Source organism: Thamnophis sirtalis, unplaced genomic scaffold, assembly GCF_051295495.1.
Source record: "Thamnophis sirtalis isolate CommonGarterSnake01/CBP01778 unplaced genomic scaffold, rThaSir2_p1.2 scaffold_13, whole genome shotgun sequence".
NCBI lineage: Eukaryota > Metazoa > Chordata > Lepidosauria > Squamata > Natricidae > Thamnophis > Thamnophis sirtalis.
In genome coordinates this window covers 54,135,129-54,158,678 of record NW_028261393.1, presented here as the reverse complement: position 1 = coordinate 54,158,678, position 23,550 = coordinate 54,135,129, and the positions used below count along the sequence as shown (strand labels likewise).

General features: G+C 54.2%; 1 protein-coding gene across 3 annotated transcripts in view; it reads left to right on the top strand.

The window, feature by feature from the left end:
• The window catches only part of NLGN3 (neuroligin 3), a 38,518-nt gene extending 16,233 nt beyond the window's left edge, over positions 1 to 22,285 (top strand). For 2 of the 3 annotated variants that reach the window (XM_087726992.1, XM_087726991.1), the window contains 5 exons: positions 4,855 to 4,914; positions 6,829 to 6,978; positions 9,696 to 9,881; positions 18,828 to 19,617; positions 20,305 to 22,285. In XM_087726992.1, coding sequence (XP_087583118.1) covers positions 4,855 to 4,914; positions 6,829 to 6,978; positions 9,696 to 9,881; positions 18,828 to 19,617; positions 20,305 to 21,154 — 2,036 coding nt within the window. In that variant the 3' untranslated portion in view covers positions 21,155 to 22,285. The remainder of the gene's footprint in view (positions 1 to 4,854; positions 4,915 to 6,828; positions 6,979 to 9,695; positions 9,882 to 18,827; positions 19,618 to 20,304) is intronic. The other variant, XM_087726993.1, reaches the window with a different exon arrangement.
• The last annotated feature ends 1,265 nt before the right edge of the window (positions 22,286 to 23,550 follow it).

Here is a 23,550-nt window from a genome sequence, read left to right as displayed (position 1 = left end):
ATCCTCCGGGCCAGCCTTGGTCCCCTGGGCAGGAGTGGAGAGGAGCAGGCAGAGAGCCTCCGCTGGCTCTGCGCCCACCCTTACTCCTCCCAAAGGGTCTCGGTGCCACCCATGACAGAGCAGCAGCTTCAGCACGGACAGCCCCTCATGCCAAATGCCATCCTTAAATCCCCTCTGTTATTCCTTCACCAAGGACCGGGCATGGAGGTGCCAACTTCCTTTTGAGCTTTTGGAAATGTCCACCCCCCCCCCCAGGCCTGTGGTGGATATGGCTGAGGCCTCTCTGGGCTGTCTGCCCCCCAACCGTATGAGGGGCGCAGGGCCAGGCAGCTCTTCTCAAGGAAGAGGAAACTGGGCCCTGAGATTTGTCCCCTGACATCTCCCCCCCCCCCCAAGCTGGGTCCCAGCTCCTGCCATTCCCAGCCAAAGGGCTAAAAGCGGGCAGAAATTTAGAAGGGTCTCCAGGGAATGGAGGAGGGGGAGAAGAAGTTAAGGGAGGGGGACCAGAATCAGTGTGCATGCGCGCACACCTCCACACGCAGAGGGCGTCGGTGGGCCCAGGCATGGGGGTGCTGCTTGGAAGCAGGTTGAGCCAAGACTTCTCCACCCCAAGGGGGGGCTTCCTCTGTTTGGACCAGGAAGGTCTGCCTGGGGTGAAGGGAGATGCCTGGTCCGGGTGGCTCGAGAGGAGCCTAACTGCCCAAGACTGAGACTGGGCTAGCCAGCTTCCCAAAGGAGCTGTGGTAGTTTGTTACATCATGGCTTAGGGCAGTGATGGTGAACCTTTTCGGCACCGAGTGCCCAAACTGAAACATGCATGCCTGCGCATGTATATACGCATGTCGGAGCACTGGAAAAACAGAGACCAGCTGGCTGGTGCTTGCATGCCTGGTTTTTTGGGACATTTTGGGTCCATTTTCAGGCTGTTTTTCAGTCTGTTTTTGGCCCCAAAACAGCCGAAAAACAACCTGAAAATGCCCCACCAAAATGGCCTAAAACAGCTGAAAAACAACCGGAAAATGCCCCCCCCCCAAAACGGCCTAAAACAGCCGAAAAACAATCTGAAAATGCCCCCCCAAAACAGCCTAAAACAGCTGAAAAAGAACCGGAAAATGCCCCCCCCAAAAAACGGCCTAAAACAGCCGAAAAACAACCTGAAAATGCCCCCCCCCAAAACGGCCTAAAACAGCTGAAAAACAGCCTGAAAATGCCCCCCAAAATGGCCTAAAAACAGCCGAAAAAAACCTGAAAATATCCCCCCAAAACAGGCTGAAAACAGCCAAAAAACAGCCTGAAAATACACCCCCAAAACGGCCTGGAAACAGCCAAAAACCAGCTTGAAAATGCACCCCCAAAACAGCCTGAAAACCGCCGAAAAACAGACTGAAAATGTACCCCCAAAATGGCCTAAAAACAGCCGAAAAAGCCTGAAAATATCCCCCCCAAAACAGACTGAAAACAGCCAAAAAACAGCCTGAAAATACACCCCCAAAACGGCCTGGAAACAGCCAAAAACCAGCTTGAAAATGCACCCCCAAAACGGCCTGAAAACCGCCAAAAAACAGACTGAAAATGTACCCCCAAAATGGCCTCAAAACAGCCTGAAAATGCCCCCCCAAAATGGCCTAAAAACAGCCGAAAAAACCTGAAAATATCCCCCCAAAACAGGCTGAAAACAGCCAAAAAACAGCCTGGAAATACATCCCCAAAACGGCCTGGAAACAGCCAAAAACCAGCTTGAAAATGCACCCCCAAAACGGCCTGAAAACCGCCAAAAAACAGACTGAAAATGTACCCCCAAAATGGCCTCAAAACAGCCTGAAAATGCCCCCCCAAAATGGCCTTAAAACAGCCGAAAAAACCTGAAAATATCCCCCCAAAACAGGCTGAAAACAGCCAAAAAACAGCCTGAAAATACCCCCCCCCCAAAACGGCCTGGAAACAGCCAAAAACCAGCTTGAAAATGCACCCCCAAAACGGCCTGAAAACCGCCGAAAAACAGACTGAAAATGTACTCCCAAAATGGCCTCAAAACAGCCTGAAAATGCCCCCCCCAAAAAAACGGCCTAAAAACACCTGAAAAACAGCCTGAAAATGCCCCCCCCCCCAAAACGGCCTGAAAGCAGCCTGAAAAAAGTATTGTTTTCTGGGCATTTGGGGGGCTGTTTTCTGGTGCATGTGCACTCCGAAAACCAGAAGAGCAGCTGGCGATGGTGCATGTGCCCACAGAGAGGGTTTTGCGCACAGGTGCCATAGGTTTGCCATCATGGGCTTAGGGCATCCTAGTCCGTGTGGCCCACTCAGCAAACCCTGATTGAGCAAGACGTGGCTTAGCGAGCAGGCAGGGCACAGGGCCGAGAGCCCTGGGCATTTGGGGGGAGCCGCCTGCCCGTCGGATCCGTTCAGCCGGGGATCATGGCTCAGGGCATCGTGGGACGCCAACCATGGCTTAGCATTTTGTGTGAACGCAGCAGCTGCGTAGTTTGGGCTTGCCCGTCCACGAACGCTGACCTCGGACTCCCCAGGGAAGGGAACGTTACCGCTGAACCATTCAAAGGAGGAGCTGCCCTGTGTAACGGTGGCATCACTGCCCTGGGGCTCTGCCTGGCTCCTCCCCTTTGAGGACTCCGGGGCCCATTCAGCCCAAGGTCACAGAAGCAGGAGGGGGGGGGAAAGGGCTCAGTTCTTGGGTATCGCATGGCTTCTTTATTTGGGGGGTGGGTGGGAAACCCCCATGAATACCCAAATAGCGCTTTCCCTTTCTTTGTGGCTCACGCCGGCCCCTTCCCAACCAGGCCTCCCCCCCATCATTCAGTGGGAGACCTTCCTTGGGGGGGGGGAGGCCTGGTTGGGAAGGGCTGTTTCGCAGTGGGGAGTCCCCGCAAAGCAGTTTCCGACAAACTTCCGGAGGCTCGGGGTGAGTTGTGTCCTTGGAAGAGAAGGAGGAGGGGGCGCGGTGGGGCACGCTTTAAAGCCTCTCTGCCCCTTCTCAGCGGGGCCCAATTCAGCTCAGGCGTTTCCCCTGGGTGCCTCTGCCCTGTGGCCGCAGATCCTGCTCGTGCCCAGATCCTGGTTCATCAGCACAAGCTCAAGAATTGGCATCCCCGCCTGAAACCGATGGGAAGCATGTGTCAGCCGGCCGAGCCCTCGGTGCCCCTCTGAAGCGTTTTTTTTGTTTCATTCGGCTTTGATGTGTTGTGGCCGGTCCCCACCAGAGCCAAGAAATCACCCCTTCCTCATTTCCACCGCCTCCCCCTCCCCCCCCGCTCCCTCCCTCCGGCTGCCAGGGGTCAGGGGGAGCCCGTGGCTGGGCCAGGGCAGGCTGGCTTGGCTCCGTCGGCCCTATTGCGCATGGAAGGCTGCTCCGTTGCACGGTGCCTGCGTGAACTCTCTTCGGGGCTTTGGCCACGAACCCCCCTGCCCATGGCTGATTCCCTCCAGCGCAGCCTCCTCGGGCCTCCCCACACCTTCCTCCCTTGGGCTGGCCTCGGTCGCACATCTCCCGATGCCCCAAAGGTACAGGACGGCCTGGGACAGGGGGGGGGGCTCTTTCCTGCCTCCCTTGTTTGCACCGGCTGTGTGTGTGTGTGTCTGGAGGAACATGGCCTGGGCCGGGCTGATGCGCCCTGCGGAGCAGCGAGCAGGAGGACCAGCGCAGCCTCTCTCTCTCTCTCTCTCTCTCCCTCTCTCTCTCTCTCTCTCTCTCTCTCTCTCTGCCTCGGTTTCCATGGCGACCGGGCAGGCCTGGCATCTGAGCAGCAGCGGCTGAGACAGGAGTCCTTTGTTCTGCTCTCAGCTGATCCGAGCGGGAGGGGAAGGTGGAGGTGCACGCAGCCCCCCTCCCCCCACCCGGCCCAATCCTCAACCCTTGGGTGGCTCTGGCACCCCCGGGCCTCTCGGAAGCTGGGCACCTGCCTCAGATGGACAGGGCCTCTTCGGCTCTCTGAAATGAATGCCGCCAAGGGTGGCCGGGGCCACACGGGCATCCCCAGAGCGGGCATGGCGACCTGCCCTCTCTCTGGGGTGCTGAAGGTATGGGAGGTGTGCTTCTTGGAGCCCCCAAAGTGTCCTGCGCAGAGGCATTGCCAGGCCTTCTCCGGCCCCTTTTTTTCTCAGCCAGGAAGGGATACTTGGTGGGCATCAGGAAGAGCCCATCCTGCTGCCCCTGGTTGGCCTGTGGGTACGCCGAAGCTCAGAGGAGCTGGAGGCAAAGGCCCGTTCCTACTCAAGAGCTGAGGAGGGTCACTCTGGAGGTCTTCGGTGAAAGGATACCTCCCCATCCCAGGTCCTCCGTGTGCCACAGGCTGGCGCAAGCCAACGGAGGGGCTAGTCAAGAGTCCCATTGCGCAATCCTAGAGTGGAAGTCTCCGGTCATGCCAAGGGCATGACTATTTGCCTCACGGCAGCGCTGAATTTTCACCCCTTGGCAGCTGGATGGTGATGCCCGCCATGGCTATGCCAGGCCCCTGTCCGCATCCCAAGGGTCTTGCCTCTCCCCCACCCTCAGGGACCCCCCTAGGCTGGCTGTGCAGGGGCAGCCCCCCCCTCTTTCCCCCTTCAGCCGTGCCCTCTGTGGCTGGCCTCGCCCTCCCCCTTGAGCTCTGCCTGGCCTTCTCTCTGAGCCTGGGGACGGGGCCCTGGAAGCCTCTCCCTCCCTCCACCCTCCCCAGTGCTGCTGCTGGAGGTCCCAGGGGCGCCCGAAAGGCTTAGCAGAGGCCTGAGCCAGGTGACCTTCCCACCTTCTCTGCAGCCATGCTATGTTTGAATTCTCTTTTGTTTTCTTCCTTCCTGTTTTGGTTTCTCTTTCTGGCCCCTTCTTCCTTTTTGTTCCGTCTCCTCGTGTTTGGTCCCCAGGCTCCAGCGCTAAGAAACAGGGCGAGGACTTAGCGGATAATGACGGGGATGAAGACGAAGGTACTACTTGCGTGCGCCAGGTGGCTGTCGATGCATGAAGACCTCCCCTCCCTCCCTCCCTCCCTCTCTCTCTCTCTCTCTCTCTTTTTCATGCACGTCCTCATTGCTGCTGCCATCCCAAGAAGCCCCCCCTCCCCCCTTCGTTTGTGTCTCTGTCTCTCCGGGTGCTGAGCGGTCGATTGGGGAGGGAGGGAGGGGGGCCGCCCTGCTGCCCCTCGCCCTGGGTTGCTTGCTGGCTGGGAAGGTCGAGGCGAGGGGTCGCAGGGTCTCTCTCAGCTCAGACGCTCCGGGTTTCTGGCCTGTCCCCACACAGAAGGTTGCGATGGGCTTGCAGGAAGGGTGTGTCTGGGGGTGTGTGTGGAGTGGCGTTTGCCATTCTCAACCCCCCCACACACACAGACACACCACCCCCTGGGTCCAGCCTGGGCCCTCAGCTCACACCCTGGCTGCTCGGGGGCTCTTTTCCCTTGGGGGAGGGGGCTGCTTCCTGCTCAGAGGGGCCCCTTCCAAAGGGGGCATGGGGGCATGGCACTATGGAGGGCAGGGAGGCACAGCTCTGGGGAGGAGGCTGCCAAGGGCACCATTGGCATTGGGTAGAGGAGATGGGTGCCCTTCTGCAACAGGGTGGCTACTGCGGCTTGCCCCTCTGCCAATTTCCGTCCATGCCAGGGGCAGCGGTGTCCTTGGGCTCTTTTCACTCGCTTCCCTCCCTCCCTGGAGAGGCTGCCATTTAATCCCGAGGAAAGCATTCCCCCCCTGCCAGGCGCCCATCAGTTTTGCTTGAAGGAGAAGATCAAGGTGATACCTAAGGAAATCCCAGCCAAACCTGTGCTAACAGCTTGGCAGAGAAGCACCAAGAGCTCCTCGGGACCCCCGTCCAAGGAACCTGGACGCCAGCACAGCTGAGCTGGTGGGCCAGTCCTGGAAACCAGGGCCTCCTAGCCAGGCCTCAGAGAGCAGAGTGTCCTTCCAGTTGTGCGCTTGGGAGTCTCAGCTGACCGTCCTGTTTCTCCCTCGGTGGCTCATTTGCCGTGCGAGTGGCGATTCTCGTGGCCAGCGCTTCGTCTGACCTGGGTGGAAGTGCCCTCAAGTTGCTGCCCCCTCCAGCCCCCTTGGAGGAGCTCTTTCCCTCGGGGTTGGCCAGCCATACCTCTTCTTGGCGAGAGCAGATGAAGTCCCCGTCTGGGCTGCGTCTTGACTTAACATGCCTGTACCTGTAATGTCTGCTTGCTTTAGAGTTGTCAGCATTCCGGGGTGAACAGAGACCCCTCTGGCATCCTTGACAGGGCAGTGCCAGGTGGCACCCTATGTCCCGGGATTGCAGCTCCCGGGAGTGCGAGTTCCGGGCGTGTGTGTGGATCCCTGGGGAGCGGCTCCTGCCGCTGCGCTGAGGGCATAGGCAGGACGGGAATTGCCAGCGGTTGTGGGGGCACAGGCTGGCATCCCGGTTCAGGCGCCAGGGGCATTTGACTGAAATCAGCAAGAGAGAAGAAGGGGCGGGGGATGACCGCGTCTCTGCTAGCAAGTGAAGCAGCAGCTTCTCAGAGGATAGGACAGGGCTGGGCTACTCTATACAGAGTGGGACCTCCCCAGGATATTGTCCCAGTGAAAGGAGAGGGGCTGCGTCCCAACCCTTCCTCTCCCTGTGGGAGGGGGGGTTGCATCTTTCTAAGACTCCGTCCCAAGCCCTGAATCTCTCAGCTGGCCACGGTGGGTCCCACCAGAGCTCAAGGGACCTTGTGGGGCTCCTGCAAGCCTTAGGGCCTTCTCACATCGTCTGCCAGGCCAGAAACCTGCGGGCAGAGCCTGAGGTCCCTGCTATGCCTCTTCTCCCCGGGAAGGGTCCAGGTAATGCAGGGGTGGGTGTCCAGCAGGCTGCGTCAGACTCCTGTCTCTAGCTTCTCCCCCTTGCAGACATCCGGGACAGCGGGGCCAAGCCGGTGATGGTCTACATCCATGGGGGCTCCTACATGGAAGGCACGGGGAACATGATCGACGGCAGCGTGCTGGCCAGCTACGGCAACGTCATCGTCATCACTCTCAACTACCGCGTGGGAGTCCTGGGTAGGGAGAAATTCTGTCTGCGCTCCATCCCAGCATGGGGGACCCTGGGGAGGTTGTGGGGGGCGCACCACATCCCTTAGCAGCCTGGGGGACCCTGTGGGGAATAGGAACAGCGTCCCGCAAAGAGCAAGATCCCCAGCTTTGGTACCCTGTTTCTGCACCGGCTCCCCTGAAAGGATCCTCTCCCCCTCCAGCCTCTGCCCTCGACCCACCTCAGGGCCAAATGGCCCACTGTGAATGCCACCCTGTGTTCCTAGCTTGGAGTTCCCTCGTGTTTGCCCATTAGGGCCCCCCAGAGAGCAAGTATTGATCTGTGGTTCAATATTGTGGAAGCCCTGTTTACCCACCTCCTCTCTGCACCGCTCAGCAAGTACCACTAATAGGCCTCCCCAGAGGGAGTATCCTATGGTTCCGCTGGGGGGCTGCCAGGCCGCCTCCGGAAGCCGCCCGCTGGATCCTGAAGGGTTTCCTTGGAGCGGAAGGCGGGCAGGGAGTCTCCTGCTGTACAGACAAACAGCCCCTCCCCCCTCGACTTTTGGGGCCTTTGGCCACCCCAACTCCAGCTGGTGCTTTGGCCCTTGAGGGTGCCTGGGCTGTAGCGGCAGCGGCTTCTGGGCAGAGGAGAAAGCTTCTCCTGGGGGGGATTTGCACCTGGATCAGGAGCCCAGAAACGACATGCTCAGCTCACAAGCCTGCATGCCCGGCTACCGAAGGTGCCCAGTTGAACTCAATAGGATTCACCCTCGATTTCTTTATATATCTATATCTATATCATCTATATCTATATCTATATCTATATCTATATCTATATCTATATCTATATCTATATCTATATCTATATCTATATCTATATCTATATCTATATCTATATCTATATCTATATCTATATCTATATCTATATCTATATCTATCATCTATATCTCTATCTCTCTCTCTCTCTCTCTCTCTCTCTCTCTCTCTCTCTCTCTCTCTCTCTCTCTCTCTCTCTCTCTCTCTCTCTCTCTATCTATCTATCTATCTATCTATATATATATATATATATATATATATACACACACACACACACATACATACATACATACATACATACATATATTTAGTGTCACAACCCCTGGTATGCCCCAATTATGGGAGGAAGCTAACAGCTTCCATTATCTGTCAATCGGCTCGTCACAAGAGTCCATCACGACAGAAACCCAATATTTTTACTGTTGCCTTTGTTACACATTTTGTGTTATATTTGTGCTGATAAATAAATAAAGGGAGACTAGTATAGATCTATTTCAAGCTATTTAGCTCTCATCAGCTAGCCATACCCTTACTGGGATTCGAACCTGTGCTATATTACATTTTAGGCAAAGAACTTGTGGCTTAATGGCTAATCCCATATTGTCAATCTAATATATTTGTATACATTATTATCATTGTTAATCATTTGTTTGACTGTAACTTTATTCCTTTATTTTGTACGAGATATTCTAAATTTTGAATTAATTTATATTATAACAATTCAATCCATCCTCCTAAATCCATCCAATAATAGTACATCTTTATATTATATTCCGTGTCATTCCATTGTCCTTGTATTGTAAAGTTCTCAATCATATTTCATTTCCATATTTTTTTTTTGTCTAACCATTGGTAAAATAAATCCCATATCTTAATAAAATGGTTTATCTTCTTGTTCTCTGATTTCAAACGTCAATTTACTCATTTCAGCACATTCCATTATTACCCTCGATTTCTGTCCTACGTTTCAGCTCATTTCCGCATTGATCCTTTTCCTGGGGTCTAGAAATCACGAGCTCCCAAACATTTCAAACACTTGCTAAGTTTTGGCCTTCGTTAGACGAAGCCAGAGAGGAATCCTCTAGATCAGTGTTTCTCAACCATGGCAACTTTAAGTCCTGTGGACTTCAACTCTCAGAATCCCCCAGCCAGCGTTGCTGGCTGGAAGATTCTGGGAGTTGATGTCCTCAGGACTTAAAGTCGCCAAGATTGAGAAACATTACTCTAGACCTCCAACCAAGTGCAGAACAATGGGGAAAGACCCAACGGAAAGCTGAACATCAGGGTGGAGGGCCTAACCCAGTGGTGGGATTCAGCCGGTTCGCACCTATTCGGGAGAACCGGTTGGCAATTTTCCAGGCAGTTTGAAGAACCGGTTGTTGGAAGAAATCTCCTTTTGTTTTTCCCCACTTTACAGGGCTAATCCTGTAAGAAAGGCAGGAAGGAAACATTCTGATGTTGTTTCTAGCCTCATCTTTGTTGACCTGCTTACAGAAACTGCCTCTCCGGTTAACCCCGATTCCATTGTAAGAGCTAAGGCGAAGCACCCATTGACGGGAGTCACGTTGAGTTGGCCACACCCACCCAGTCACGTGACCACCGAGCCCCGCCTACCCAGCTGGCCATTAGGGCAGAGAACCGGTTGTTAAATTATTTGAATCCCACCACTGGCCTAACCCCAAAGGCAGGGTTGCCCAGCCCATCGTCCCGAGGGAGGGGCGCTCGGGGGCATCTTCCCTCGGAACAGAGGAGGCTGCGGGACGGGCCCGTGAGGCATCTCCCTGCCCTCCTCGGATTGGCCAAAGGCTCCCTCTGGGACTCTGGCAGGGCAACGGAGGAGCTGGCCCTTTGGTGGGACCTGGTCAGCAGCAGGGAGGGCGGAGGAGGGAAGCTGTGGATGGGGAACAACTGACTCTACTCTCCTGCAGGGTTCCTGAGCACCGGCGACCAGGCGGCCAAAGGCAACTATGGGCTCTTGGACCAGATCCAGGCTTTGCGCTGGATCAGCGAGAACATCGCCTTCTTTGGCGGCGACCCCCTGCGCATCACCGTCTTCGGGTCGGGCATCGGGGCATCCTGCGTCAGCCTGCTCACCCTGTCGCACCACTCTGAAGGTAAGGGAGGCCTTTTGGTCTCTCCCCAGAGGGGGAAGACCGCGGGTTGCCCCTCTGGACCTCCCCCACCCCTCCTCTCCTCCCATGCTTTTACCATAGACGATTTGTTCCTGTAATAATGTGGGATTACGGGCTCCAAAGCATCCTTTTTTCCCCCCATATATTTTTATTTTATTTTTACATTTAAAACAACGAAGCACCGTGAAGTCGGAGTGACTATACATTCACATAGCAATAGCAATAGCAGTTAGACTTATATACCGCTTCATAGAGCTTTCAGTCCTCTCTAAGCGGTTTACAGAGTCAGCATATCGCCCCCAACAACAATCCGGGTCCTCATTTTACCCACCTCGGAAGGATGGAAGGCTGAGTCAACCTTGAGCCGGTGAGATTTGAACAGCCGAACTGCCAAACTAGCAGTCAGCTGAAGTAGCCTGCAGTACTGCACTCTAACCACTGCGCCACCTCGGCTTATACATTTATATACAGCTAGTCACAACTATTGACAATTAGCCTACTTAATACGTTGTCTATCCTTCTGTCCAAACACAGTATTTACAGTTTGTTCCAGTCTTGTCACCTTGTCTTATACCAGTCATAAAATCTGTTCCAGACTTCAAAATATTCCGATTCCCCTTTATTTTTAAGTTCAAGAGGGAGCCTATCTGCTTCCGCACAGGCCAACACTTTTCTGATTATATCTAGCTCTGATGGTGTATTTTCCAAAGCATCCTTGGATCTCTGCATTCAGGATTATAAGAAGGGAGGCAACTGCTATTTCAAAATAAAATAACAATTGGAATTTACAAAGACCATCGGAAAACAGGCAGCAACAAATGCTTAGATATCAAAGTAGGTTCTTTAAAAAAAACCAACAGATTTTTATTGATTTTTTCCCTCTATAGCATCTTACAATCGTCACATTAACATTGTGTCATCAAACCTGTATAGATCAATCTTATATCGCTTCTATATTTAATACAATAATACAATAGCAGAGCTGGAAGGGACCTTGGAGGTCTTCTAGTCCAACCCCCTGCCTAGGTAGGAAACCCTACACCGTTTCAGACAAATCCAACATCTTCTTAAAGACTTCCAGTGTTGGAGAATTCAAAACTTCTGGGGCAACTTCTCTTCCACTGATTCATTGTTCTAACTGTCAGGAAATTTCTCCTCAGTTCTAAGTTGCTTCTCTCCTTGATTAGTTTCCACCCATTGCTTCTTGTTCTACTCTCAGGTGCCTTGGAGAATAGTTTGACTCCCTCTTCTTTGTGGCAGCCCCTGAGATATTGGAAGACTGCTATCCTGTCTCCCCTAGTCCTTCTTTCTATTTATATACATTCACCTACAGTTCTATACATTTCCCTATTGTTTCTCGGCTGAATTAACTTTATTCCTCTTATGCAACCATTTATACCAGTTATCCCAAATTTCATAGCATTCAGACTCTTCTTTGTCCTTTAATCTTGATGTTAACTTGTCCATTTCTGCGCAATCTATAATTTTCTGAATCGCTCATTCATCTGGGGGACTATGACTCTGTTTCCAACATTGGGCAAACGTTATTCTAGCTGTAGTCGAAGTAGGTTCTTCGTTATGGCGATGGGAGTTGCACAGGCCAGGTGTCTTCAAGGGAAACCAACCTCGGGAAATTCCCATTTCCCCAAGAACAGAGGTTGGCGGCCTCAGAAGCTGCAAACTGTGGCCAGGGACGGTCCGGGAGAGCTTAGCCAGAGGACTTCCGGTCTGGGAGTCTGCAAGTTTCTCCTTCAGAAAACACAACTGCCCAGATGGGCCCAAGGCCAGGAAGGAACCGAGCCGCCTGTTAACTCTACCCCCATTTGTTTAAAGTTGGTTCAGCAAGAAGAAGCTAAGGTCAATGTAGAATGTTATTAATTTTTTTTATTTCTTTTTTTTTCTCAATAGATTTTAGACTGTGTTTGTTAGAAATCCATACCGTGTACGGGTTCTGGGAAGTCGGGGGGGGGGGAAGGTGGAGGGAGGTTGGGGGAGAGGGTGGAGGGAGGGAGGGGTATATATTAGGCTAGACAAGAATTTGGTGGTAAACTAGAATTATTTTGATATACAAGAAATTGTACTTTGATGTCTTACTGATTGAGGAATGATGAAATGTTTGCCTTAAAAGAAATAAAACTTTTGAAAGGAAATCTACCCCCGTTAGGAGACTAGAATTCTGCAGCCACCGAAGGTAAAACAAATAATAGCTTTACTTGCGTAACAAAAATAGATAAGTAGTCTCCAAACAGACTATAAGCAGTCTTTTTTTTAATTGAAATCTTTTTTTTTAAAGGTTTTACAAATATATGCCTCCCCCCCCCAACCCAACTTCCCCCTCCCCAACCTCCCCCCCAACCTCCCAGAGCAAATACAGGGTATAAACATTAACATACATATTCTAAAATAAGCAAACAAGACTTTAGCATCATCCCTCACTTGTATTTTAACTCCCCCTTTGTAAAGCTAACTTTAAGCAAATTTGTATCCTTCCTTGCTCATTCACTCATAAGCTATCTGGAGTTTCTTAGTCCCATATTTATTCTGAATACAGTCCATCCATATTCCCCATTCCAGCTTGTATTTCTCATCTGAGTGGTCCTTAAAATATGCTGATATTTTAGCCATCTCTGCTAAGTTTGTTACTTTTAGTGTCCATTCTTGAATAGTAGGCAATTCTTCCTTCTTCCAGTACTGTGCCCCAATAGTCAGTCTTGACGTATATGCACAGTCTATTTACAATACGTTGAAGATACAGTTGCTCAATTCACAATTCACCATGTAGACAGGTAACTACTATACCATAGCAATAGCAGTTAGACTTATATACCGCTTCATAGGGCTTTTAGCCCTCTCTAAGTGGTTTACAGAGTCAGCATATTGCCCCCAACAATCTGGGTCCTCATTTCACCCACCTCGGAAGGATGGAAGGCTGAGTCAACCTTGAGCAGGTGAGATTAGAACCGCTGAACTGCAGATAACAGTCAGCTGAAGTGGCCTGCAGTATTGCACCCTAACCACTGCGCCACCTCGGCTCTATACAGCTCTATACAGACTAGCCCCTATCCAATACACGGTCTTCTCTCCAAATACTAACTACATACAGTAACAGTCAGTAACTATCAGGAACAACAGTAGAACCAATAGAATAAACCAATAGTAAACTCGGGAAATATCAGGAGCATCAAGGAGCATCAGGGAACTCCAAATAGTTCCTTCCTCCTTGAAGATTTGCCTACGATTCAAGAATGGACATTGAAAGTAACAAACCTAGCTGAGATGGCTAAAATATCTGCCTATCTTAAGGACCACTCAAATGAGAGATATAAATTGGACTGGAGAAGATGGATTGATTATATTCAAAATAAATACGGGACTAAGAAATTTCATATAGTTTATGATTAAAGAATTTAGGAAGGATATAAATTGTTTAGCCTAGCAAGGAGGAGTTAAAGCTCAAGTGAAAGATGGTATCAACTTTTTTTTCTTTTTAAGCTTATTTAGCATGTTTTTGTTAAAGATTTATAGCTTGTATTGGTTCTGGGAAGTCAGCGGGGTTTGGGGGGGAGGGGGAGGGGGTTTGGGGGTGGAGGGTGGAGGGAGGGAAGTAAATATTTGTAAAAGTTTGTTTTTTAAAATTTTCAATAAAAAAAATAGTTCCTCCTTTTATGGCTGCTTAAAGCAATTAGCATCCAATTATATCTTTCTAGCATTTAAAATAACAGATAGATTTGTTAACAATCATGGCTTATGCTTATACTTATACATTGCCAAGCCAAGACTAGGGTTACATCAAAAAATGCACGAATTAAAACTCCAGCCAAGCGAAGCCTTGGAGCTTCAGGCCATGCTCCTTCAGCATCTGAATCCTGGCTGGACTGGCTGATCCCGGGAAGTGTCGGGACCTCTTTGCAGATGGGCTGTGCGAAGACTGCCTGGACGTAGCTAGAGGTGTATCTGAGGGGAGGGGCGGGGGGCTGCCAGCTCAAGAGGGAATCTGCAGGCTAAAAAAAACGGTGTGGCTTCCAGCTTCCAGCCCGGCCTCACCCCCGGGACAGCTTCAAGAGTATTTACACTTGTCCCTCTCCCTGCCCGACGGTGCCCACGCCATCCTCACGGATGGGTAACCCGGCATAGATGCTACCTTGGGGGGTTCGGAAGGATGCCTGGCTTTTTAATTAAGACATCCAGCCGCTTCTGCGCGTCCAGTTTGCGGCACAGGAGTTCCTGCGGCGGCTGAAAAAGCAGCAGACTTTTTCACGGCTCATATTTCCGTGGTGTTTTTACGGCTCCTGGAGGATGGGGATTAGCCGAGCCACCGGCAAACGCCACCCCCAGCCCACCTCAGTGTAGTTAATGTTATCGCCCCTTTGGGGTGCTTAGACATCATAAAAAGTTTTTATTTTCCATTTTCATAGCATATAATCACATGTATACTATTACATAGTCAATATCAAGTTATATTATTAAGTACTTACATCAATTCATCTTACCATCAACTACCAAAGGGGAAAAAAAAACCCGTTATTGGCTCTTCTGCTCTCCATAAACCATATTTATACCTTATCCGACACTTTCTTCCCCTTCTCTCCTCCCCCTTTCTATATCCTTTCTTCCCTCCATCATTTTCTACTCCACTTCCCCTTCCTTTCTCCTTCTCCTTTCTCCCCTTACCACTCCTCCTTATACACCTCATCTTCCCCCTTCCCCCTCTCTCCTATCCCTCTCTTCCTATCTTTCTTCTCTCCTCTGCTTCCAACTCTTCTACATCCTGTCTTCCCTCCATCATTTTCTACTCTACTTCCCCTTCCTTTCTCCTTCTCCTCTCTCCCCTTACCACTCCTCCTTATACACCTCATCTTCCCCCTTCACCCTCTCTCCTATCCCTCTCTTCCTATCTTTCTTCTCTCCTCTGCTTCCCACTCTTCTACATCCTGTCTTCCCTCCATCATTTTCTACTCTACTTCCCCTTCCTTTCTCCTTCTCCTCTCTCCCCTTACCACTCCTCCTTATACACCTCATCTTCCCCCTTCACCCTCTCTCCTATCCCTCTCTTCCTATCTTTCTTCTCTCCTCTGCTTCCCACTCTTCTACATCCTGTCTTCCCTCCATCATTTTCTACTCTACTTCCCCTTCCTTTCTCCTTCTCCTCTCTCCCCTTACCACTCCTCCTTATACACCTCATCTTCCCCCTTCACCCTCTCTCCTGTCCCTCTCTTCCTATCTTTCTTCTCTCCTCTGCTTCCCACTCTTCTACATCCTGTCTTCCCTCCATCATTTTCTACTCTACTTCCCCTTCCTTTCTCCTTCTCCTTTCTCCCCTTACCACTCCTCCTTATACACCTCATCTTCCCCCTTCACCCTCTCTCCTATCCCTCTCTTCCTATCTTTCTTCTCTCCTCTGCTTCCAACTCTTCTACATCCTTTCTTCCCTCCATCATTTTCTACTCCACTTCCCCTTCCTTTCTCCTTCTCCTCTCTCCCCTTACCACTCCTCCTTATACACCTCATCTTCCCCCTTCACCCTCTCTCCTGTCCCTCTCTTCCTATCTTTCTTCTCTCCTCTGCTTCCCACTCTTCCTCTCATTCACTTGGTGTATTTCAGCTTCTGAGCAAACTCCCTTTTGTGTTGATGGTATTTATAATTCCATTTCAATATACATAAAAAAGAAAAAAAAAGTGGTATACATGTACAATCATCCAACATCCCTCCTCCAACTTAGTAAACTCCGCTCCCTCCCACCCTCCCCCCCAATCCCCCCCCAACCTTCCCCCACCCTGACTTCCCAGAACCAATACAAGGTATAAATCTTTAACAAAAACAGTTTAAGATGTACTTAAAGAAAACGTAGAAAGTTAATAACATCTTTGAATTGAGCTTAGCTCCTCCTTGCTAGGCTAACTATAAACCTTTGGGGTGCTTAGAGAAGCATGGTAGGATTAAGGCAGGGGGGGACCAAGCACAGGGGCCCCGGGGCTCCATCCTTCCTCTGGGCCCCCAAAGGATTTCCTGGACTTGGGCAAATAGGGCCTCAGAGGCATTGGTGCACTGGTATCGATGTCTGAAGAGGGGGTGTCGACCTGTGCCCCCGCAGATATTGCTGAACCTCTTAGCAGGCCACAGGGGGTCCTTCGCAGGCCCTTCCCAGGTGCCTTGGGTCATCGTTGCCATTGTATCCAGCTGCCCTTCTGCGCACCTGGAGGGCATCCGGGCTAGGAGAAGCTTAGCTTTGCCTCTTCTGCTCAGGTTCGGTCACTGCAGCATAAAGGATCTGGGGCAGCCCCACACAGGGGGGGAAGCGGGGGGGGCAAAAGTGCAGAGCCATCAGCAGGGACGGGGATAATGCCGGAAGAGCCCCCAGCGTGGGAGAGCCTCCGTAGGTTACCGGCAGGAATGCAAAGGGGAGGGGGAGGGCCACCCTGGGGTCTCCGCACCCCAAATCCCCCGTTTGCCTGGAACCTGCCCCCCCCAAAGGGAACTCCTAGGCTTCTATGAGCAGAGGCCAGCCAAGGCAGCCCCAGGGTCTTCTCGGCTGCGTCTGCCTGGCGAGGGACGGCTTCCCTCTGCTTGCTGGAGAATGGTGGGAGTTGCTCAGCCTCCCCCCTCCCCCTCCCCCCCGCTGCATTTCCACCTCTCTCCCTCCATTGCCGGAATGCATTAGGCACCAGCTGGAATCCTGCCTGCCGAGCAGAGGCCCCAGAACCTCCCCCACCCCAGGAGACCCTCTTTGGAATGGTGCAGCCAACCTCCATTCAAGCGGCCTTTCGTGAGCCAAGAAAGCGGGCAGGAGCCCCCCTCTCCCCCCCTTGAGAGGAGAGAAAAAATCCGTCTTCCACTTTGCTCACGGTGTGGGGGGGGTGGGGGGGATGTTGTCCCCCAGGTGGAGAGAAGCGGCAGGAGCTATTTCTGCCTCTTGCTGTGTGTGCGCAAAGGAGATTCACCCATTTCTGCTACCCAGCAGCTGGAAAGAGAGAGAATTAGGTCCGGTCATTTGCAGGACACACACATTTCCGGGGCCGTGCGAAGCTGATCCCGGAGCCACCAGGAGAATCGTCTAAATAGGGCTGGTGCAGCAGCAGGTGGAGGAGTGGGGGAGGGATGCCCTGGCCAGCTGGCTGCAGCTTTACCTGCCCACGTGGTAGGGTGACCCGAACCAGCCCACTCCAGCGGCAGCGTAGCTGGGTTTGGTTGGATCCCCCTACCAAGCGGGCGAGGATCCGAGGCTTCTGGGTGGAGATCCAACCACAAGGATATCAGAACTGAGCAACGTGGGCACCAAGTGTGGGGAGGCTGCTTTGTGTTGATCTCCGGGCGCGCTTCAGGGTGCTATTGACCACCTTTAAAGCCCTTCATGGTAGTGGATCTGAGTACTTGAGAGACCGCCTCCTGCCGATCACCTCCCTCCGACCGATAAGATCGCACAGACTGGGCCTCCTCCGAATCCCATCCGCCAGTCAATGTCGACTGGCGACTACACGGAGGAGAGCCTTTTCTGTTGCAGCTCCGACCCTGTGGAACGATCTCCCCGTCGAGATACGCACCCTCACCACCGTCCAGGCCTTCCGCGCAGCCCTCAAGACCTGGCTCTCCCAACAGGCCTGGGGATAAGTCTCTAATTTGCCCCACCCGAGTGTTGAATGCTGAATGCAAGTTGTGTTTTTATTACTTTATTTGCTTGTATATTGTTTATTTTGATTTGCACCCCCTCCCTGGTGATTGTAAGCCGCCCTGAGTCCCCTCAGGGAAAAGGGCGGCCTATAAACCCTAATAAAATGAAAAAAATGAAAAATGAAATGAAAAATGGGTCCCGAAGACACTGAGAGGCTCTCGGGGCACAGCTGGCCATCCTTCCCTCTGTGAAGCTGATGCAGGAGCCACCTGGAGTGGCTTTGGACGCTTGGTGGTTGGAAGGTGACTCTGATGCAGGCTGGCTCCCTCCGGTAGGGGTGGGTAGGGGGCTTGGGGGAAAGAGGCTTGTGTAGGGGTCTTCCAAGGGAGAAAAGGGGTGAATCCTGGGAGCGTTAAGGGAGTGCAAAGGATGAGGAGACAACAAATGGTCATTTTCCCCTTCCCGCAATTCTAGAGCAAAGGTGTGCCTCGTTTTTTACCTGGAGGCCGAGGGACAGGAGGAGCTGGCGGAGAGGCTGCCATCCTCCTGCCCTCTGCCCCCTTCCTCCCTCCGGCTTCAGCTGCAGGCGCTGCACTTCCTGGACCTTTTTGTATTCCGAGGACAAGCCCCACGGAAGAAACCTTGGCATTCAGCCCGGCCTGGCATTCCTCTGCCAGCCCCAGGGCCTTTGTGGGCCGGCTTCCTAGGCCCAGCGTCCTCGGCCTCTTGTGTTCCCGCCAGCAAAAAGGCTCCTTTGTGCCCCCCGGGGAATGTGCCGTTTGCCGAGCCCCACATTGGCACGGAGCGGGGCCCAGCTGGGCAGGAAATGAGGGCTGTTCTCTGTGGAACATGCAGGGTTAAGTACCAGGGGCTTAACCCCCACAATGCCAGCCTCAAATCGCCCTGCCTGAGGCCGGGGACGTGGGGGGGGAGGGGAGGCAGGAACCCTTCTTGTTCCATTCCTGCCCATTGTTCCCAGAGCCCGAGTGGAACAGGACCAGGATGGCTTGACTGGTGCCAAGCTGACATGGCGTAGCTGCCAGGGAGGGATGACCAGAGCGTCGGAGGGGGGTTATGCTAAGGCCGCAAGCCCAAGATTGTCCTCCTGGAGCCTGGTCTTGGACGAAGGAGCCGGCATGGCTGGAGACGAGCTTTCTCCGTGGGCCACCTGCCCTCCCGTTGCCCCTTTCCTTGCCTGGTGGCGCTAGAGAGCCGCTGGCAGGTGTGGGTGGTGCCCCTTCAGCACAGCTTCCTTGAAAGTGGAGGGTCCCACTCTGGGCCGCCTGCCCGTTTCTGCCCTGCTTGTGTTCTCGCCTCACAGGTCTCTTCCAGCGAGCCATCATCCAGAGCGGCTCGGCTCTCTCCAGTTGGGCCGTCAACTACCAGCCGGTGAAGTACACCAGCTTGCTGGCTGACAAAGTAGGCTGCAACGTACTGGACACGGTGGACATGGTTGACTGCCTGAGGCAGAAGACAGCCAAGGAACTGGTGGAGCAGGACATCCAGCCGGCCCGCTACCACGTGGCCTTTGGGCCGGTCATCGATGGGGACGTCATCCCGGACGACCCCGAGATCCTGATGGAGCAGGGGGAGTTTCTCAACTACGACATCATGCTTGGCGTCAACCAGGGGGAGGGGCTGAAGTTCGTGGAGGGGGTCGTGGACCCCGAGGACGGCGTTTCCGGCAGCGATTTCGATTACTCCGTCTCCAATTTTGTGGACAACCTCTATGGCTACCCGGAGGGCAAGGACACCCTGCGCGAGACCATCAAGTTCATGTACACAGACTGGGCCGACCGGGACAATCCGGAAACGCGGCGCAAGACCCTGGTGGCCCTCTTCACTGACCACCAGTGGGTCGAGCCATCGGTGGTGACCGCTGACCTTCACGCCCGCTATGGGTCCCCCACCTATTTCTACGCTTTTTATCACCACTGCCAGAGCCTCATGAAGCCACCCTGGTCGGATGCGGCCCACGGAGACGAGGTGCCTTACGTCTTTGGGATCCCCATGATTGGCCCCACCGACCTCTTCCCCTGCAACTTCTCCAAGAACGACGTCATGCTCAGCGCCGTCGTGATGACCTACTGGACCAACTTTGCCAAGACTGGGTATGTCGCCTTCCCCCAGGTGGGGTTTTTTTCAGTCTGGCATCTCCCAGAGGGCAGGGCTGGCTCACCCCCTCTGCTGTGTGGAAGTGGATATTGAAAGGACCTTCCGTTGCCAGGATCAGGCTGTGCGGGAGGAGATGGGGGGGGGCAAAGCTCTGCCCCACCACCACCCCGTCAGATTCAGTCCCAGGGATCTAAAAAGGATTAAACCAAAATCTGTTCTCCTTGCAGGGGGAGACTAAGGGGCTCCCTGGACCAGTAGTTTGAGGGCCCTGGAGGTAGCGTCTTTTTCCAGTGCCCCCCCCCAAGGATTGAACCCCTAGATCTTCCTTCTGTAGCCTACTCCCCTCCGGATGTGCTGGGACTGCAGCTCCCAGAGCTCCCAGCCAGTGTGATTTAGGGAAAGTCCAGCTTTCATCCTTCCGATGACCTAAAGACGAATCCAGGTCTTTGCCAGGCTGATTTTTGGTTCTGAAAAGGCTCCGCGCTCTGCAGCCCTCAAAAGCCAGAGAGTCTGTCCATGTGTATCGGAGCCCCTTGGGTCCAAAGGCTCCTCCTTGGCACGATGGCTCGATTGGGAAGAATCCTCCCCCCAGGGAGCCCCCTCGTTAGTGGCACACAAGGGATGGCTGATGGCATGCTTTCCCCCTCCCACCCTTTCTCTCACTCTCTCTCTCTCTCTTTCAGGGACCCTAACAAGCCAGTGCCCCAGGACACCAAGTTCATCCACACCAAGGCCAACCGGTTTGAGGAAGTGGCCTGGTCGAAGTACAACCCCCGGGACCAGCTCTACCTGCACATTGGCCTGAAGCCTCGAGTGCGCGACCACTACCGGGCCACCAAGGTTGCCTTTTGGAAGCACCTGGTGCCCCATCTGTACAACCTGCACGACATGTTTCACTACACCTCCACCACCACGAAGGTGCCGCCCCCCGATACCACCCAGAATTCCCACATGGCGCGCCGTCCCAACGGGAAGGCCTGGAGCACCAAGCGGCCAGCCATCTCCACCGCCTACACCAGCGAGGGCTCGCAGGAGAAGTGGAACCCCGAGCAGGACGGGGCAGGCACGCTCCTGGTGGAGAACCCCCGGGATTACTCCACCGAGCTGAGCGTCACGATTGCCGTGGGGGCCTCCCTCCTCTTCCTCAACGTCCTGGCTTTCGCGGCGCTCTACTACCGGAAGGACAAGCGGAGGCAAGACACCCACCGCCAGCCCAGCCCGCAGCACGCCCCCGCCACCAACGACATCGGGCACACCCCGGAAGAGGAGATCCCCTCCCTGCAGAGCAACCAGTCCCATCTGGGGGACTGCGAGGCCGTGCCGACCCACGATGCCCTCCGCCTCACCGCCTTGCCCGACTACACGCTCACGTTGCGCCGCTCCCCCGACGACATTCCCCTCATGACGCCCAACACCATCACCATGATCCCCAACTCCCTGGTGGGGCTTCAAACCCTGCACCCCTACAACACCTTTGCTGCCAGCTTTAGCAGTACGGGGCTCCCTCACTCACACTCCACCACCCGGGTATAGCCGCCATGCACACGCTCCACCTCACTGGACCTTGGGCTTACGGGGTCAGGCGTGGCCGCTCTCTCGGCTCGTAGTATCAAGCGCTTTGCTCTCCTCGTCTCCAGAGCAGCTGAGGCTTCGGGGAGTCCGGCAGAGAAGGCGAGACCCCCACCCCCACCCCCACCTGGGCTGCCCCCAGTAAACCCTTTCTGCTCCCAGGTCCAGCTGGCACTGCCAAGGAAGCCCAGGACAGGCCCTCGCCTTCTGGAACACCCGCGGGGGACTCCACCTGGGCACCTCCTAGTGGGCACTTGGAGCAAAGCTTTGCCCGTCTCTCTCTCTCTTTCTCTCTCTCTCTCTCTCTCTCTCTCTCGCTCTTTCTCTACCAACCTAGAGCCACCCAGAACGGCTCCCACAAGCTTAGATGCCACCTTGTGGCGGGAGATGGTTTCGCACTTCTCGGAGCTCTTGGACGGCTGCCATTTGGCAGTGGGTGGGGGGTGTTTCTCGACCCCGTAGCGGATCCTGAATCCCCTGCCTGGCCTTGATGCTGGGCCTGGTAAGGTACTGCCTGGTACCCTGGCTCCATATCACACTTTCCATGTCGCGGAGATCCTGTCTGTCTGTCTGTTTCTTTCCAAAAGACGTTTTTTAAAGCAGATCTTTAGTTCTTTAAGCACTAACGGAGGCACCGTGTTTCGTCCTTTGTAAAGATTTTAAACTAAGTGTTCTTGATACAGCCAATTAGATACACACATCACCCAGGCGAGCACATCCATCCCCCCCTTCCTCCTCCTCCTCCTCCAGCTGCATCTGTGCCAAACTACGAAACCAGCAGGCTTCCCTCGGGGCGGGCAGTGGCACAGTAAACCACAAGGCCATTTTGTACTTTTGATAATGCCCTTCCTAGCCATCGTGCCCAGCGGCCAATCCATGCCCCCGGGGGGACCAGCAGCCTCTCTCCTGCCCTCTTGCCCTGGCCAGCGGCAGCCCCACGGCACAGCCGCATCGGCGGGGGGGGGGGCTCCGCCTCGGCCTTCTTGCCAGCCCCACAGCCCGCCCTGCCCTCCAACTCACGGTAACCCCTCTGCTGGTTGGAGAGGCAGGGAAGGAGGAGGGTGGCACCTGTAGGGGCAGCGGGTTGGACGCAATTGGGGGGTGGGGTGGGGGGGCAGAAAGGGGCTTGCCCCCGTGCGGCTGGCGGGCTGCCAGGTCCAGGGCAGGCAAGAGACCCTGCAGTGGCAGCTTGAGGACTTGCCACCGGTGGGTGTCAGGCCTGGGGTTGGGGAAAAGGGCAGGGGAAGATGGCAGACAGCAAGCCCTGCCTTGTTCGGAGTCTGGCAGCTTGAGTGGCAGGAGGGCCCTTCGGGCGGTCAGCAGCCCTGTCAGCTGGCAAGGGGAGGATTCTGAGGGGGTGGGAGGGGGACACGTTGAGGGGGGGGGGCGCTGCAAGCAACTCAGGCGGTGGGATTCGATCCAGCTTGCCTGGAAGTGTAAAACCTCTGCGTGTGTCTCCTCCACCCGTCACCAGCCTGCTCCTCGCTGGGGGTGGGGGTTAGGGGGGTGGGTGGGGAATGTATCCTGGAGCAGAAATTCCCAATAAACTGGAAGGGATATTTTTAGCTCCTGGCTGCGCTGTCTCTTCTTGGGCTGGGGTCCCGTGGGGGAGGGGAGGGAGGAAGAAGGGCGGGGTCTCTCTCCTGTGGCGGCCTGCGATCTGGAGAAGACCCCCACCCATGGCAGCAGAGGGGGGGGGAGATGCAAGCCGGCGCCCCTTGGAAACTTCTGGTCCTTTCCCCCCAAATATCTCTTTGCCAAGCGGGTTTTCGCTCTGGGGTGAAGAGGGGTGTCTGCTCGGGGCCAGAAAGCGGGCAGCACCCGGGTGGGGGATTCAAGTACCTGCTCCTCCACCCCTCCAGCAAGCCCTTGTCCTTTGGAGCAGCCGATGGGGGATTCCTGCCTTTAGGGTCCCGAGGCCTTTGGGGGCTGTGAGTGGCAGAAACCCCTCTCTTTCCCCCCCCCACCCCACACAAGTGCAGCCATTACCTCTGAGGGCAACCTGAAGCTGCAGCTTTGCCCGCCCTCTGTTCATTGGCAAAGTGGCACAAGAGGGCAGGACTCAACCGGTGCACTTAGAACCCAATGCCAAGGACCATCACTGGTGTGTCTTGCCATGCATCCTCGGGGTGGAGGGAGCCTCCCATCACCCCCTCTTTCTGTGCCCCTTCCTTTCTCTTCATTGCTCGATGCCAGTTCTGGTGGAGTTTCCATGGCAACTGGGAGCCCCAAGCTGAAGCCTTTTGCAGCAGGCACCTGGACCAAGGCACCTGTGTGGGCGGGCTAGCTGAGACCCCACTTCTGCCTCAGGATGGGTGGATGTGACCCAGCTTTAAAAGGCGGGGGGGGGAGGGCGAGAG